The 19,568-nt window shown below is 39.1% G+C and overlaps 1 protein-coding gene across 1 annotated transcript in view; it reads left to right on the forward strand.

Moving 5' to 3' along the window:
• The window catches only part of LOC139739045 (kidney mitochondrial carrier protein 1-like), a 29,777-nt gene extending 26,923 nt beyond the window's left edge, over positions 1-2,854 (forward strand). The window contains exons 8-9 of the mRNA XM_071649657.1: positions 1,422-1,502; positions 2,505-2,854. Of these exons, the coding sequence (XP_071505758.1) occupies positions 1,422-1,502; positions 2,505-2,546 (123 nt within the window). The 3' untranslated portion in view covers positions 2,547-2,854. The remainder of the gene's footprint in view (positions 1-1,421; positions 1,503-2,504) is intronic.
• The last annotated feature ends 16,714 nt before the right edge of the window (positions 2,855-19,568 follow it).

Consider the following 19,568-nt stretch of genomic DNA (forward strand, 5'->3'; position numbering starts at 1 on the left):
CTTCGTGAAAGGCTTTGTATCAAACATTAGAGACACAAATTTGTGTAAACATTGTGTGTCACGTCCGAAACGAATGTCCTGCATGTATACTATTAATATGTTGAATGCATTTTAACAGGGTAATTATGCATAAACTGTGGCTTGGCCACCATTCAGATTTGAATTCTAATGAAATTGATTTTGTTATTCCACTTAAAATGAGTTAAATTGTATGTTAACTACTGTGTCACGTCCGAAACAATAGCCTTTTGTTAACAGTCACGTCCGAAACACCCGAGTCCGAAAAATATCACCACAACTTAAAATGACCGAAATCTGGTGACACCTATATCATTGTGTTACTTCCTAAGCATGTTTTGTATACACCATTAGTGATTCATTTTCTCTCATTTTTAATGAAGAAATTCAAAAAAGAAACGGTCATTCTGTAAAAAATGACATATTTTGAGTTTTCCTCCTCAAATATGAAAAAAATTACATCTCCTTATCAAAAAATGTTGACTAAAATTTGGAGTATATATTGGAAGCATGAAATATTGATAATGATGGAAAGAGAACTTGAATATTTTTATGCTTCTATGTCAAAAAATGGAAAAATGAATTTTTCATAAAATTAGCCCCATGCTTCAGTTTGCCTCCCCGCAATTTCCTTTTCATTGATATGGGAGCTCTGAAACATTTTTTCCCATTAAATACCAACCCTAAGTGAAATGTCCAGCAACATTTCAAAGCATGAAAAGCAATTCTAAATTTTAGCCATTTTGTCCATCAGTTACACCATTGATCTGAAACAAGACCATATGTGAAGTAGATAGATATAGGGACCAGCAATATCATACACTGTAAGTACTTAAAGGGATAGTACAGTATTGGTGGAGATGAGATTTGGGCTTTTAACTTTTTCCGAGATACCAAGAAAACACTTCTGATATAGTACAGAAAATACCATTATAAGAGGAATTCAAAGTTTATTTGATGAAAATCGGATTTGGAATGACAGAGACATCCAAAAACAAAGTAAATCAAAGCGATCGTAATAAAGTGTGGGTCCCACACTTTATTAGAATTGCTCTTTTTTGGATATCTCAGCCATTTCAAAACCAATTTTCATCAAATAAACGTTGAATTCCTTATAGAATTACATGCTCTTTCATATTTCATGAGAGGTTTCTCATTATTCCACCAAAAAATGTTAGAAACCTGAAATTAGGTCTCAACCAAAACTATACGATCCCTTTAATATACTACCTCATTGTGATTGTCATGTGGTGTAGTCAAACAAACTTTTGTTTAATATTGTCTATAGTAAGATCAGTATTATGAGTGGTAGTAGTAGAAATGATGTGTTTGTGTGATAGCGTCAGGAGTGACAATGAATGTATTTTCTCCTTGTCTTATCATCTTATTCTCTTCCCCTCTAGACGGCAAAGTATGAAGGCTTCATGGCACTCTACAAGGGATTTGTCCCAACATGGGTCCGTCTTGGGCCATGGAATATCATTGTATCCTTTTCATGTAATACATGGCTTCAGGCACATATTTCATATTTTGATCTGTATACAGTTTGTGCACAGGATGGAAAAATGACAGGTAAATATGAGAAATTAGGTCATTGCATGTCATCAAACCTTGATGGCCTACCTCACAGAATTATCCCTAAAGTGGCTTAGCTGGTCTTTGCTATACACACTGACATTACCTTGAGACTGTATGCATGTAGTAATTTAACAGCAAATCAGAGGCCTCATTACATTTGAACATGTCAATCACTGAATTGTTTTCAAGTTTGGGGTAATTTTTCCAAGAGTATCTATGTGACAGTCAATTTATTCTTTTTTCCTGCATGATATGAATATTGATGAATTCTGGGGAAAGGGCCTAGTTATATAAACAAGGGGGATCTCCAATTTAGAGTGCATTGACATGGTTTCTTTCTTTGCTGTTTAAATGAGGGAGAGCAGAGGGCAAAGTGATACTTGATTTTATGTAGAGAGCTGATTTTCGTGATTTGTGCTCAGATTGACCGCATGAACTGTCTGTTTGATTTACTTAGTTTTCAAGATGACATGCCTGGAGACTTCAGTGTGCAGTGAAAATCACTGTCAGCTGTCAATCAAAATGTAAATATTAAAACAGCCAGCCAGATGGCCTGATCTCTTAATCTTAGTAACATGATAGTCACTTACCAGCTCATCAAAGCAGGATGTCTGATCTTTTAATGATAACTTCCTTAGACTTGGTAGAGCCTCTTAACGGTAATGATTACAGTGGCACATCCACCATTTTTTTTTTTTTTTTTTTTTTTTTTTTGGGGGGGGGGTGGGAATTGTAAGCATTGAAACAAGACACATTTAAACTGATCGCACCTATTAGAGACCCTTGTGTATTACAGGACTGTATGTGAGCAAATTATGGCACAATTGTTTACCTAACAAACTTACATGAAACACTTCATTGTATTATTTAAGTTTTTCTTCCTTGACAGAATTTATCTGTGTTGTCAGTTCTTCATCACATACGAGCAGCTGAACCGACTTCCATTATGATGCTACTGGAACCGCTGGCCGGGACTCCTGGATTTGAAGCAGTGATAAGAGGGAATTATGGCCGTGCTTCATTACTGCAGACAATGCTGGAAAATGTCACACCTCACAGCTGTATTAGTGAAGGCATCTCTCACTCATATCACAGCAGTCATTTGTGTCAGCTCTGAATGTAATAGAGTGAAATTCTTTTGGGATTTCTCTTTCAAAAGAAGCTGCCAGATTAAAGCAAACCAACAAAATTACATTTGAGCCAATGGAAGAAACTTGTGATATGCCAGGATTTACAGAGATGTACTTCACTGGTACACTTTCACCTCCATGTTATTATGTCTGCCAGATTCTGATGACAAGGTTGCCTCTCGTCAAGAGTGCAATGTCCCTGCACTGCATACGCTGAGCATTATTAAAGTTATATTGCTATAATGGCTTCATTGTTGGAAGATGGATGTTGGAAGACAGATGTTGGTCTTTGTTAAAGATGTTCAATCCCTCTGTTTGACTTTAACTGAAATGAATATTGGTATAAGAGTAAGATAATTTTTGTATCACCATTAGTTATGCAAAAGCAGTAATCATTGTGCGATCTTTTTGAGAAGGTAGTAGAAAAAAATGAACAAATGATCCCTCCCATCATGTCTTACCTGAGTTAAACATTCATTGTGCAAAATGCAGGGAGCTCTGAAAAACAAGAACCAACCCTAACAAGAGCAGCATGAACTGGAAGAAGAGCCCAGTATTGCAGGCTGCATTGAGAGCAGCACTGACATCATCTATTGGAGGAGAAAATTAGTAAAATCTCGTCAACTGGCTAGGATTGGTTGAGTAATTGCTTATTAACTACTGAATAAACAAGACGTATTAAGATGCTTTTATCTAATTTCCCTCTTGTTGGGTATGCATCATACGGTGCTGTAAAATATGTGTGGAGGGAAGGAATAACAGTTTAGAACACATTGGTGCTTATAGAGTCTTTATAAGTTTATTTTATTTCAATGTTGATATATTGATGTATGCAGTTTTTTGGGGGGGCAATATTCTATTTGCCGAGGTACTAGATAGTTATACAAGTCTTGATCCCACTCTATGATCGAAGTATGATCGAAGAAAAAGACATTTTCAAAGATCATTTTGAAGAGATGGAATATCCTGCTCTCCAGGCATGACTGGCTACAGCTGAACAAGCCTTCCACTCGTTTGCCTTTGTCACTGCTGCAAATTTGTCCAGCAAGTTTTCATTTTCTTCAGAGTGAAGTGTTTTTAAATTTTCACCTGTTTTCTTAATCCATTGAAACTTAGGAATGAGCATAATACAAGCTTTGCGATAAATTCATAATATTTATCTATTAGTTACCTAAATGAGCATTTAGGCAAGTGTCTTATATATTTGACAAGCACATACCCAACCATTAAAGTCTTAGTCTCTGTAGGCAGGTAAGTTTGTAAATGTTGGTGCATGGATTGCTAGATATGACCACGTAACAATTGGGAATGGGCAAATATTTGGAAGCAAGGAGGAAGTTAATCATATTCCCATCTTATTAATGTTCTTGATGTGTGAACAATCTTCACCTCAAGTTAGATGTCCATAGAACTCTCTTATAATCATTGATGACTTGTTTGTTGACAATATCAGTCGTAGGGTTACTGTAAAAGTGGATATTTTCACGCGACTAATTTTTTGCGCTTGGCTGGGTGAGAAGAGTTTCGCGTGTTTTTAATTCCGCGGAATCAAAACATCACGCACAGGAACATTATGGCAAGCAAAAATATTCGCGTGCTTTTATTTTCGCGCTAGTTTCTGGTTGCGTGAAATGCGCGAAAATTTCAACACCGCGAAAATTTCCACTTTTACAGTAGGTGGTGGTTGGTTGGCTGGATTAGCGCGTGGTCATCCTTGCCTCACTTTACTTTGTGGAGAGTTTAACCAGTTGCATTGTTACTATGTGGTGTAATGGTATGTCATCAGGGGCATTGGATATGCAGAAAATATTCAGTTTGCTGGACTGTTACGGTAGCTTCACTTGTACCATACAAGGATAGAGCCAGAATATCAAAGTGCAATAAATGTTCAGAGGTATATCTTCATATTTCATCCTCTGCACAAGCATAGTTTTGAGAGCCATGGTAGCATAAAAAACTTTAGAGGTTTTGTAAGTAATCTAGTATTCGATAGAACCAAGAGGGGGGGGGGGGGTATTATGACACTCAGTTTGGGTCTTCTTTTTCAGTGTTTCCAGCTATAAAATGATGAGATGTAAGAATAAAATGTTGTTGTGCATGAAATAGCCTCATACATAACCCTTCTGTGCAGACAGAAAGAAGAGTATAATATTATGTTTCTGTAGGGAGTCAAGTCGATGTAATAATTTCTTGGGCCCTCTGTACGTATGCTAATAACGTCATGTTCAGTTTGTTGAGGAAAAGAAAAAGATAAATGTTTGTATTTCCGTGGAATCTCCTGATCTTAGAAAAGTAGCCTGTTACCCCTATTTGAGGGAATGAAGAAAAACAAGTGTAACAGAAGTACTTCATTCCCTGTAGTACTTGTTGATATGCCAAAATACAATTAGAATAAATTATGTACAGCTGTAATATTAAATTTGTCTTCAAGGAATCTGTACACATCCTACTGATTTTCAACATTGTCATAGGATTTGCAGACTGACTTTTTACCAGTATCTTGTAAAATGTCAAAGTTTGCTCCAATCATTATTTCCATTTTATTTCTCTGCCTAGTATGTAGGTTGTGCTATTGAGACACACAAACAGTGAACAAGACAGTTTTGTTTTAGCCCACCTCATACCCTTACTCCTGAGTTTGTCTTTTTAAGAGTAGATAACTGGAATGGAAAGTTATCAATATTTAATATTTACAGGTATACAAGTATGCAAGTATGATGATTGTGTAGGGCAATGATGCTTTAGCCTACCTTTAAGAGAATGCTCTTTTCAATCAAGTATTCTAATTATGTTTATGTAGCCTTTTGCTCTAATGTTAGGGACTTCAAATTCAATGCCAATAACAGTTGTTCACATATATTGTATCTTATAATGGCTCTTCAGTTTTTCATGAAACATCATTCTATGTCATGGTTTGTTTTGCACTAACTCCTCTTCAGGGATTATTTGACGTTATTCCACTTGTTAAATAACCACATAACCACTTGCATATGAAGCATTGTGCACTTTTTCTTCAAAGTTTACAAAATGTGTATGTATAAAATGTGTTTTGTGGAAGGTTTTGTTAGCATTTTGCTGTCAGAAGATGAATAAGTTAAGATTAGGTGCTTGTCTGTGTGGTCTGTTATGGAAATATTAATACGAATTGCAGGTATTAAGTTTTTACTGCACTAGCCATTCTTGTGTTACAGTTTATGTATGCAATACATGTCTAATTTTCAATTGTGGGAATGCAAACTTTGTTTTTTTCTTCCTTTTTTATGTCAAAATGCATCCGATGACATGATATTGTGTGTACTTACAGAGCTTTGTTATGAACAATATTACTCCACTTTACAAACCTGTTTCTGCAACCCAAGTATATATTTTCTAATGTGCTAATTAGCCAGTGTTTCAAATCTTTGTATAAGGTTTAACTTTTAGTACAGTATTCTTAACTTATGAGATTTAAAAGGTAATTGGGTGTGTTTGAGAATTGTTTAAGTAGGGCATGCTTGATCATGTTTAACATTTTGAAGGTCAACCAAGGAAATAGGTCACTTTTGTTCTGGACTAATTGTCCCCTTGTTATAGTCTACTCTCACAAGATAGTAACTTTATGTGGGTATGACATACTGAGGATTTTTTTTTTCTTTTTACACTGTACTCAAAGGCTTTGCCACTTTGATTGGATTTGAAGTTTGCATGCCAGCATTTATCTTTAATCAGCCAGTACATTTGTTTTCACTATTATGTGTTGTTTCTTTTCACAAATGCAGAATCTTTTTCTTTGTTACACTATGTATTGTATATAAGTATTTCATACGAAAACTTACTGGTCTACATAATGCGGATTACAGTTGGTACTGTTGCCATAGTGATATTTTCTTAAAGTACCTACAGCTGTATCATGTGCTTGTCGAAGCAAGATGAAACTTGGTACTGATAGGAAAGATCAGCAAGCTGCAAAGACAGCCATGATTTCCCAGGGTTTGTTACATTCTTTTCATATTATTTATGAAATAATACTCGGTCACAAATTTTAGAAGAAAAAGGTCTTACTTATTTATTCCATATTTCATTTATATGGGACAAGGTGGAAGTTACTACAGTATGTACTTATGTGATGCACTCAAAGTATAAGAGTGAGTTTGCAGAATAAACTGCAGTTTTTAAAGCATATTGGCTTGTGTAAAGTTGTATTCTTGGCACTATCCTTCGTACTGACGTACAGACATCGACATAAACCATCTAAGTCACATTCATAGCTAGGTGTAGCAATCATGTTAGTCCTTGAACTGCTTTGAGAGTGAAATGGTCAAGGTGAAAATATTGTTTCAAACTCCTTGTACACATTTTTGATAAAATATTGTGGCTACAAGCTTCACAATACAAAGTTAACACATACTTGTACATTTCATGGAAGGTAGACATATATTAACCCGTTGAGGACGAGTCCCGAGTATACTCGGGCAGGTGTCTATGGGAAATGCGTGTTGTAGCAAAATCAAATCGTCTTAAACAGGTTAAAGCACATTGTGAAGTCCAACCCATTGAGGACGAGCTGATTTTGCGACAACACACATTTCCCATAGACACCTGCCTGAGTATACTCGGGACTCGTCTTCAACGGGCTAATGAGTTATATCCTTCTGCTTCTCAACAAATGGACTGTGTAGTGGAACTCCACATTTTCACTGTTAAGACGTCTGTGTCGTGGATCTCTTTCTCTTCTTTTTAATATTAAGTGCAACATACACTTTTGTATTTCCAGTTGAAATGGGTTCTTGTTTTGTCAAATACTATAATAACAATAGCAATACAAACAGTGATGATATACAATTATTATGACACAATTTTTCTTTTGTCTTACCTGCATTGCGAGAGCGAGACATAGGTGTCACTTTTCCATTGTTGGCGGCAGTGGTACTGTCATCAACAATTTGGAGTAGGCCTACTCGTAATAACTTTCCACAGCTTTTTAGCTATGACCACCAAATTCATGACGTATGCACATCGCCTAAAGATGCCAGTCAACATTGATGAAGTCTGACAAGGTTAAAGGTCAAAAGTGCAATGAAATTTTCTAATAAGCACAGACTGTTTACTCATTGAATTGTAGACAGTGTACTCTCAATAACTTTCCATGACATTGAGCTATAACCACTGAATTCACACCACATTGAGCTTTGACCGCCAAATTCACACGACAGGTAAATCACCTACAGATGCCGGTCATGTTTCAAGAATATTGCTGAAGTCAAACAAGGTCAAAGGTCAAAAGGTCAATGAACACTAATCCTGTATTTACAAATTTCAGTATGCACGAGAGACATCGCTTGGCGTATACCTGATATTATCAACATAATGTACACTCTTATATGTAACTGATCAAAGTATTTTTTACATCAGACAGTCAAAACATTTCAAATAATGTTATTAATGCAGTCTTGGTGAAATGGTGATAAAGGAATTTCTTGCCCTTTTTTCAATTCTTCAGAATTTTAGGAAAAGTGCAATTCGACACCATGATCTTATTGGCTGTAATGAAAAAAAAAATGGGAATCCCAGAGATATAATAATAAGAGGAAAATTTTCATTGCATTGGGGGATGAGAAAATGTAGAACTCCAAAAGTTTCACCTGTTTTCTCATTAAAGTGATAGGATTAGTTGTAATGGCAATGCAAATTAGAAGAGGTGATGTCATTACCATAAAAGTCCCAAAGTTTCCCATTTTCACATTAAATCAGTATGATATGATTGTATCCCTTGGATCAGATTGTTGCCATCTTATAATCCACTAAGGATGACTTATGGAAGGCCAAAGGGCCTGTAGTATCAACCAAAAACATGATTTTCATTTAATATTCTTGCATACAAAACAATGGCAGAATGAGTGACGTGCACATCTTTGCCTCCTCTTACTTAAATGTTTGCCGCTACCAATATGGATATCAAAAGACACCCTAAAATTTCATGTCCAGTCTTCATGAAATTTCTTCTGCTGTTTGTCTGATTGTACTCTGTTAATCAAAGCCACCATCATCCAGTCTTGAACGTGGTGTGAAACAAAGGCCAACAGAAATGAGATGGATACACGAGGAAAAGACGCTCTTGAAAAATGTCAATGATCATCAAAAGATTTGCAGTTGTCGACATGTAGCAGCATTGATCCATTGCACTCACTGCAGTTTTACAGAATATAACAAGTAATGACAGCGCGGTCGATGCTTTTTCGATGTATTAGAAACAAGCACTCGGTTGTGACTTCGATCCTTTGGCAAAACAAGGGATCGAGTTATAACTCCTTGGGCAGAAGGAGCGCGCTTACGGTGCCGAGAACATACACAGCAGTGCGCCATCAACGCCGACAAAAGTTTAATGGCATATACAGGGCTCACACCACAGAACTCTTACACACCCGTAAATACAATGGAGTATATGAATAAAAGAGCGACCCAAGTCCATGGAAGATCATTTCGAGTAAACTGAAAAAAACTTCATATCTTTTTTATTTGTCCAATAATATTCTATTTAACTGTGATGGGAAGGCAACATTGTATATACAAATTAGAACATATATTATTATGACAATCAACATTTACATTAATTGTGGAGAGGCCATTTTGTGTGGTGGACTTGGGTCGTTCTTTGATTCATATGGACTTGGGTCGTTCTTTGATTCATATACATGATATTCTGCTATAGAAAGATGAGAGAGGGCGCTATTGTATGAATGTAAGCAGTGCCGTATATTAAGAGAGTCTGGCCAACTCATAAATTGAACGCCATGTCGTTACCCAGCGTACAGTGCGCTTAAAGGGGAAGGCTAGTAACTGATCAGTGGGAATCAGTGGAAATGCTGGGAGATGATTGTTCCAATCCTTATGGGATTCATTCAAGAGTTCATTGTATATCTATTGTTGTGTGAAAATGATTTGCTTCAGAACGGTCTCATATTCAAGTAATGTGCAGCTTAATGCTCCGTCACTGACCAGGGACGCTAACCTGGAAGCATTAAACTGCACATTACTTGAATACGAGACCAGTCTGAAGCAAATCATTTTCACACAACAATAGATATACAATGAACTCTTGAATGAATCCCATAAGGATTGGAACAATCATCTCCCAGCATTTCCACTGATTCCCACTGATCAGTTACTAGCCTTCCCCTTTAAGGTTTTAGCGCGTGCGTTTGGGGAACTAGCATAGAGATGTATTCTCTATGGGAACTAGCGTGTACGCGCAGGCGTCCCAAAGGCGCAAGGGACATACTGTCTGCAATGCTTAACTTTTTTTTTTCTTAGAGAGGGAGAGAGAGAAAGGGGGGGGGGGGGTAGGTTGAGGGAGGGACATTCTTTCATTCCAACCATGTTGAACAAAGCCAACTGTCATGGCAATCATTCTTACACATTCATATAGACACAAACACAAAGGTACATAAACTTGATGAATAATAGGCATAATTCCTTTATAGGAATATCATGATAAATTGCTGTAAAAAAAAAAAAAGGAAGTTACAATGGCGGGGTCATTATCTGTCACCAGACTGTATGCTATAAATATATTGTATTTAGCAAGTTGTCCAGGTAACAAGATTGTTGTATAACAAAATGATATATAAATTTACAATTCTAGCTGTGCACAGACGATAGACGAATTCCAAAATTGTTAATGATTCGCACGTACATAACCATCAATTACCATCCTATTTACTCCCATATGTATGAAACTGGCATGAAGGCCTACTAGTACACATTAGTATGTAATTCAAAAGGAATACACTTATGTACAATGTACAACACGGCAACGTCATCGATAAGTGCGTATTAAGGTATGTAAAATGATCTCAAATTGTTTAAAAATAATTTAAAGAGAAAGATCTGAAATTGAACTAAGCACAAGACAGTACCTGGATTACGTTATGAGGGATATCCTCGGTGGCATCCGCACCAAATTAGAACTACACTGCCATGATCATTGAATAGATATGTAGTAAGTAAAAAAACAAATGAAAATGTCCTATACAAGATAACGGCGACTGGTAGACCTCCGCCATATTGTTCTCTTAATAGGTCTGGAGTACGTCTTTCCAATGTTACACGAAAGTTTCACATACCTGGTAGAAAAAAAAATGGCGTGTTTGTCACAAAATTTAATGCGTCGAGTGTTTACTTTCCTTAAACTAGGTGTGAATGGATGGAATTTTATTGTTAAAGACTCGCAGACTGAGCAATTTAAGTATTAAGGAATTTGAGCATTTTTACTTTGACTAATCTATCTTTATGACAATTCAAATACTTTGAGCGGTCATTTTAAAAATATAGGGAAAATCCTGTCATGTTAGTATTTCACTTGACCTTTGACCATCATAGCCAAAACCTTTCCGTACGTGTCAATTTGGAGTGATGGTGGCATGCCAATACTGTTTTTTTTTTATATATATACATTGGGTAATCCCCAAGGTATGGAGGAACTATGTAATAATATTTCAACAATAGATCACACCTGTAGATAGTAGAATTTCAACATTTTCCTAACTTTGATCCTTTGACCTGTAAAATGAATCTCACCTGGAACAGAAACGAGTTGCTACTCGATGACCAGATTTCTGGTCGCACTCTCATTTCCCACTTTTTCCTTCCTTTTGTGTTTGGATCTGCTTTCTCGTCGCACTCCGATTTCCCACTTTTTCCTTCCTTTTAGATCTGTCGGAAAGCGGTGTGCAATTACACTTTAGTAGAGTCATTTTGGGAGGTTTCGTGACCAACCTCTCTGAACCTTTTTTTCTCAGTGGATTTGGCATTCTAAACCATTTTGAAGGAAAATAAGCCCCTATGTACCTCCCAAAAAAGATAGGAATTTTTTTTACAGCCCAAATTCACTTTTTTTAAAGCCCTGCCACTCAATGTGCAAACTGTCTGAAGTCATAGACTAGCACAACAGGGGATTACCCTAATTTCCATGAGTGCTCACATCTGATTGGTCAAGAGTTTCCTGGCCTTGCTGTAACAATGGATGAATCTGTGAACAATGAACCTTTATTGGGGATATTGTTTTACAATGTATACTCTCTGGACATTTCAAGCTTCTGAATAACAAAATCTGTAAGTACACCCTTTACTTACCTTTTAAAAAATGATGTAATTATCCGGTTTTTTGTGTAATTATGTTTTTTTCTTATTTTCTATCAGATAGTTAACAATTGCTTTTAACATTTCAGTCCCACATATATGATTTGGTGTTGGCAATGTTTGAACTACTGCGCTATATCTTAAAAACTATTCAAATGAAGACTTTTCAGAATCAGCAATTATTTACTTGTAAGATAAAATGAGTCAGTTAAGAAAATACAATACAACCCCTTTTTATTTTATTTCATTTGATTGAAAAGTGCCGCTAAAATCCTTGTTTTTTTTTTTTCAAATGTGCGCCCTACACTAGTTAGTCTCTATATTCAGACCCAGATTAAAGAAAAAGTGGACAAGACCTGCTTCAATCCAAGTTGTGTGTATAATTTGATTATTGTGTATGTGTGTGTATTTGTGTGTGAGTGTATCTTGTTCATGTAGGCCTATTAAACAAGCAAGATTAATTTTTGATGTGTGTATTCATAAGGTTTTAAAGTTAAAATGGTTTCAAGAAAGTAAATAAGGAAAATTAAATGTGGGAAAGTGATTAATAAAAGGCCTAACCCTTTTCAAGAAATGTAACGTTAGTGGGATTCCACAAAATCCTGGGCCTGCTTCATTTTCATTTTGTGCACACCATGGGACATTGTGCACTGGATGTGCACTGAGATGCAAAATAGTTTTGTATGTCCAGTTCAACCGAGGAAGCCAGGTATTTCACAGACAAGGCTAGTCTATGAGGGCTCAATCTTGTTACTTTTTTTTTCAGGCCAATTTAGCAAATTGCCAAAGCAGCTTGTCACAGTAATGACAGTAGACGGTACAACCTGTGACTGTGAACAGAGTCAATGGTCCCGCGCCCACTGCAGTGTTGCTACAGAGTAGCCTGTTCCTACCGATAATTTTGCAGGGACGCATAATGCCACACCAACGTATACCAATACACAGTGCGCCCAGATTGGCAAGTATGGGAACGAATAAATAACTTTGTTAAAGGTTATGGCTAGTAACTGATCAGTGCATGCTGGGGGATGATTGTTCCAATTCTTGTGGGATTCATCTAAGAGTACATTGTCTATTGTTGTGTGAAAGAAATAGGCCTATTTGCTTCAGAACCGTCTCATATTCAAGTAATGTGCAGGTGAATGCCCTGTCACTGTGTAGGCGTGCTAACCTGGAAACATTAAATTGCACATTACTTGAATATGATACCATTCTGATGCAAATGAAGAGTTTGTTCGCAAAAACCGATAAGTCCATATTTGCCAAGTGGAGATATTTGCGATTAGAGGTCAAGAAAAATAAAGAGAATAATAAGAAAATTTTCACTTCTTTTGGCCATAACTTAGAAAATGCACCTTTATATGTAGTGACCGTACTTAAAAATCTTCAAAAATGGACTTACTAAGTATCGGTTTTTGCAAACACACTCTTCAAATAATTTTCACATAATAATAGATATATAATGTACCTGGTACTCTTAAATGAATCCCACAAGGATTGGAACAATCATTCCCCAGCATTCCCATTGATTCCCAGTGATCAGTTACTAGCCATCCCCGTTAAGAATGAACATCTGAGTGTGGTTGAGGGCTCATTGGAAGCAGAATTGTATTGTCTTGATAATCAAAGAAGAAAATTAAAAACATGGTGGGGGAGGGGTATCTGGGCACTACCATATTGAGGCATATTCACATTTTTGACATATTTTGGCAAAAAATGCTAACCTGAGCGTGGTTGAGGGCAATACATTGCTCACAATGAATGTCATTTGAAATCCAATGATGACATAAACTTTACATAATTTTCATCATGGATGGTCATGTTCAAATTAAGTTACACGTGTAAGTTATATAACTTTGAAAAATTGTCTTTTTATTGTTTGATGTTTTTTGCAAACTTTCACCAAAAGAAAAAAACAAAAGAAGAGACAAAGCTGGTGGTATGAAGATATCTATGAATTTTATTAAAGTTGTGTCATGACAAGGTTATTCCTTTTACTTTGAATATTTTACACTCCTGTTCCCTAAAATATGATGCATTGGTTTTCATTGTCAGACTCATCCTGATGAAAACCACTGACATGAAAAGTGATGGATAAAATGAATCCCGAAAGGAGTGGCAGCGATGAATTGTCATCAACGTCTTACGAACATGCATGCATTCTATGTTGCGGTCAACCATGTACCAAAAGTGACTGTTTGGATAATATCACTGACCAAAAATGGGATTCCATTCAGGAAAAGTCTTTACGATGGAAAGAACTCGATCGTTTTCAAAACGTACATGAAAATGTGGACTGGGAGAATGGGCCAGAAGGTTATTACATGCACAGCGCTTGTTACACAAGTTTATCTAGCCAGCGCTGTCTTTCTCAAGCAGAAAAACGAAAACGCAAACTAGACAAAGATCTTGAAGGAGGTAACCAATCAGGTGAGAAGGATCCATCTCCAGCCACCAGCCCCTTTTCTCCCAAGAAGCTCCGGTCAAGTGTAGGTATTGTGCACGACAAAAACGTATGCGTGTGGTGCAATAGAGGTCCCTACAAAAGTAGTCATCGTGACTGGGGGCAGTTGCTCCTCCTATCAACGAAGGACGCCTGGAAAAAATTCAAGTTACACACTGTACATGTGGAAGATCCGGTCCTGAGGTCGAGGCTCAATACACTGATTGCATCAATTCCGGACTGTGAAACAGCTTTCGGCTGGGAAATCCGCTACCACCGGGGCTGCTGGCGTGACTACATTTCCCATGCCAAGCCTCTTTCAGATGAAGTTACTCAACACCTGCAGAATGTTAATCTACGAGAAGCACAAGCCATCTTCTTCAATCACGTTCGTCAGGTGATCTTCGAGAACCATGAATTTCGGACAGTGCAGAGTCTACTGCAGGACTACCAACGAATTATCTCAAATCATGGACATGAAGCCAAGGTAAAGTCGAGCTACGTGAAGGAGATTCTCTTAAAGGAATTTGAGGAAGACATCGGGTTTCATAAAAGCAGTCAGCAAAATGTGAGTGAAATGGTATTTGATAGAAGAGCGGCTGATTCATACGTAGAAGCAGCACTATCTTCGCTGGGTATAAGCGATGACCAGTTGGTGAAGAATGTTGCAGTACGACTAAGAGAGCAAGTTGAAGCGACAAATACTGTTCCCTGGCCTCCAAATGTATCAGAGTTGGAGAGAGAAGAGGACCTCAATGAGCTCCTCTTAAAGCTGATAACATGGCTAAAACACCCAAATAGGTCAGAAGTTGACGACAATTCAGCTGTCCGTTCAATTGGGTCGATCCTCACAAGCTACATCACGGGAATGCGCACTGCCTTTGAGGTGAATCTCTCTGTCTTGCTGCATGGACTAACCAAAAGTAGAGAGATCATTGACCTCCTGCACAAAGATGGCATAGGCATCAGCTACAATGACGTTCTGATGTTGCGAGATTTCTGGGTGTTCAGTGACCTCAGGGGTTCCCTTAACTGTCCCTCCGAACTTGCCTTTGGGAAGCCTGCAATTGCTGTAGTCGACAATGATGACTTTAAGAGTGACACGTTGACTGGTGCTGGCCAGGCGCATCGAACTAACGTCATGTTCGTGCAGTCAGACACTTTTGATGAACCCTCTGAAAATCAGGAGGAGAGGACAAACTTAACACCTCAGTTCCTATCAACATCTCTCAAAGAGATTGGAGGCGAAATGCAGCACGTCAAGCCGTACAAGACAGTTAAGCGTGGGGAACCGCCTATTCGAGAACGAGCCACAGATGACAGCCCTCCTCAAGACACATCCATGCAAAGAACTCGTGGTGTGATCCATGTGTTGGCTAGAGCTCAGGATGACCGAACACGTCCTAAACCGGAGGAACAGACTGTACCAGGGTTTTCCGGTTTCCAGGCAAGAATGTCAAATGCTGACGAGAAGAGTCGAGCTATATACCACATGACCTATCCCGATCCACCCAGTAAGACTGTTCTCAATGATGTTCTATGTAAGCTCGCAAAGGCAATCGAAGAGAAAAGGATGCCTTTCGCAATTATCGTTGGTGACCATCCTGTCTACGTGCTCATGCTAGAGCTGAAAAGTGAAAAACCACAACAGTTCAGCAAAATCTTACCATTCATGGGTGCCTTTCATATTCAGATGTCATTCATGTACACGATATACAAAAGGTTCCATGGATCGGGTCTCTCAGATGTGTTGGTAGCTGCAGGTGTTATTGCAGACGGATCGGTTGATCAAGCCCTCCATGGAAAACACTTCAAGCGTGGGGTTCGCTGTCTTCGCCTGTTCTACGAGACTCTGGTTCATCATGCCCTAGACAAGCGTTTGGAAGGTTCTCCTCTATCCGAAGAGGTGAAGTCATCTCTTGCCAAACTCAGACATGAGATTGATGCTCAAGGACTTGCGGATGTACACACAGGGTTAGAGCACAATGCAGAGGTAAAAGACCTTATCGAGACACTGTTCAGGGATTTCGATGGTGCCCCCTTGGCAGAATACTGGTTATCCTTCATGGAAATGGTGGAAATTCTGACCCAAAATATCCACGCACTCAGAACAAGCAACTGGAATGAGTACAAATCTTCGCTCAAACTGATGCTTCCATGGATGCAAATCTACGACAATGACAAGTATGGTCGGCATCTTCCAGATTTCATTGCAGTTCTTGATACCCTTCCTGAGAAACAGGCTGCATTCATGGAAGATGGTTTGTTTGCTCAGTCCATGACAGGAAATCCGTATTCGTGTGTCGCTCTGGACATATGGATTGAGTCAACTATGAACAAGGGCTCCAAGCTGAAGTCTGGTTGGCTGGCCATCCTGAACAATGAGAAACAACTCCTATCAAATACACGCAACGTGAATAACATCAATCGAGTGAGACGAGCTGTTCATCATCATGCTAATCGCAAGAAGCATAGGAAAGCAGAGCATGCAGATTGCTCATCTAGCAAAAGAAGGAAGGATGAACAAGCGGTGCAGGATATTAGTTCGTGTCTCAATGAATTTGAGTGTGACCCGTTTGACCATGCTAACCAGACACTGCGGTCCCTTCAGTCAGGAATCCCAGCCTCCGATTCCCTTGCTGTAGATCTGGCATCAGCCAAGACGGATGGTAGGAGAAAAGTGAAGGAGTTCATGGATGAGAGGGTATACTCGAAAACCAAGACTTTGAATGACAGAGTTCATCGGAGTAAGCGAAAGAACTTTTCCAGTCAAGAAGTGAAAAGAGGAGTAGCCGACAATTTGAAGGGTAAGGCGGAGGGAATGGAGCGCGATGCCATGGCGTCAGTTGTTGGACTAGTTGACAGCAGTGGGACACTACAACTTGAAGATATCTTGCAGCATCGTGTCACGCCTGAGTGCCTTTCTATCTTCAATGCAAACGGAACATTCCGCAAGTCACAGAAAAGCAAACTTCTACAAAAACTGACCATGGATGAGACTCCAGAACCTGAGGTGTATACATCCCTTATTGACATGGGTCTCATGTGGCGTCTTGCAGTCCCGACCATTGAGGACAGGGAGAAGAGGGACGGAAGCCAGTATACCTGGGGCGACTATGCACAGAAAGTGGTGAACACTATCAAGAGTAGGCACCGAAATGCAGAGAGGATCCTTTGCGTAAATGATTCCTACGACCAGGACTACAACATTAAAGACAGTGAAAGGACACTTCGACAGAAACAGATGCCAACAAAGAATGTCTTCATGAAGGCAGAGGACAAGTTTCCCTCTAGCAAGGATTTCCATGCCCTGCTAGGTAAGCCTGCTAACAAGATCCGCCTACAGGCATTTCTTCAAAAGGAACTCCAGAAAGTGGCGTTAACAACAGGGACCGAGATTATCTATTGTGTAGTCGGCAGTTATGCACGGAATCTCACTACGGGTGAGGATTTGCCTGAACTCCTATGCTTCCAAGCTGAAGCAGACACTGCCATGTTCACGATGTATAGTGCACTTCGGTCAGATGGCTACAAAGCAGCAGTTATACTTGACACAGAAGACACTGACAACTATGTCCAAGCAGCATATGTTGCTCATAGGACGTCAGGGAACTTGTGCTTGAAACGCAAACATCATCTGATTGATGCCAAACGTCTGTGCAGTGAAGCAATGTCTCAATCCATCATTGCAATACATGTCATTAGTGGATGTGACCATAACTCTGCTTTTTTCGGAGCAAGTAAATTGCGGATTGTAGGACGCTTGGTCACTTCGAAAGAGGCCCATAGTCTGCTTGCAAAATGTGGCACCCAGCTTCCAGCCCCACAGGATGTCATCAGCGATTTAGAACAGTTCGTCATTCGCTACGTCTATGGTAATTCCAGAAGCAAGACACCAGGAGAAGCCCGGGCTGCAAAGTGGAGGGCCCAGAAGAAGAAGAGCACCATGCGATTAATGCCTGACTCAGACAGTTTGTATCAGCACCTGCTTCGTGCAAACTATCTTGCATATTTGCTTAAGCATTTTCAGATGCAAAGTCACCCATCACCGATAGGACATGGATGGCATCTGGTAAACGGACTGTGTCTACCTGTACGATCAACAGAACCCCCACTTCCCTTGTCCATGTCGGAACCACCCAAGGAAAACACAGAGAGCAACAGTGATGAGAGCAGCAATGGTGCAGAGAGTGATTCTGATAGTGACAGTGACTCATACATTGATGCCTCATGTACTGATAGTGTCTGTGACTCGTGTGGAGATAGTGATGTAGCCGACTACTAAGGTATGTTGGACTTTGAAGACAACAGTCGGCGACATCAAAATTTTCCAGATGTGATGAATGTTAAAAATTATGTAATCATAATGTAAGCATTCTATCAGATTATGGTATCAACAGAAAGCTTGACACCGATAACCTTTGTTTTGACATCAAGATCAGCTTTCTAGACAACTTAGAAATCGAGAAACAATAGCAAATGTATGTCGGCGGCCATATTGGCGGCCATATTGGCGGCCATATTGGCGGCCATATTGGATTTCACTGCAATGAACATGTTTTACCCCCCCCCCCCAAAAAAAAGAAGCATGGTAATTCTTAACCCCCAAAACCTATGTCGAAACACCAAAATCAACCTCCTAGGTGAATTAGTTACTGAGATATAGGCAGTGACAGCCATTTTGGCGGCCATTTTGAATTTGGGGCTGTAGAAAAAATTCCCATCATTTTTGTGAGGTACATAGGAGCTCATTTTCCTTCAAAATGATTAAGAATGACAAATCCACTGAGAAAAAAAGGTTCAGAGAGGTTGGTCACGGAACCACCCAAGATGACTCTACTACTTGTGCCAGGTTCTTTCATGCAACGCCATGCTGCGCAGGAAGGCATGACGAATCTTCAGTTTATCCAGGGAGTCACCTCCCTAGTTTATCGCGGTAAGATAATAATATCAAAATATCTTTCGTGTATACCTTCTACTTCGATAAAGTAGACAACGGCAATGACAATTATTATACCCACTGCACCGTGACCAATATTGGGGACGTCCTAAAGGCAAGCAACATTAGCGCGTAGCTGCGCGAAATGAACAATGGGCACTGCGTGTGAGCTATGCTCGCGCCCGCGTAATTGACTTTGGTAACGACATGGCGCCTGTAGATCATGGGACCAGCTTTTGACCAATCACAGGCTTCAAATCTCATATGCCGAAAACCGAGTTGGCCAGACTCTCTTTATATACGGCACTGAATGTAAGAATGACCCAAGTCCTTCATTCTTACA

The sequence above is a fragment of the Diadema antillarum genome, unplaced genomic scaffold (genome assembly GCF_040938485.1).
Source record: "Diadema antillarum isolate AM-2024a unplaced genomic scaffold, OU_Dant_1.0 seq00000781_RagTag, whole genome shotgun sequence".
Lineage (NCBI taxonomy): Eukaryota > Metazoa > Echinodermata > Echinoidea > Diadematoida > Diadematidae > Diadema > Diadema antillarum.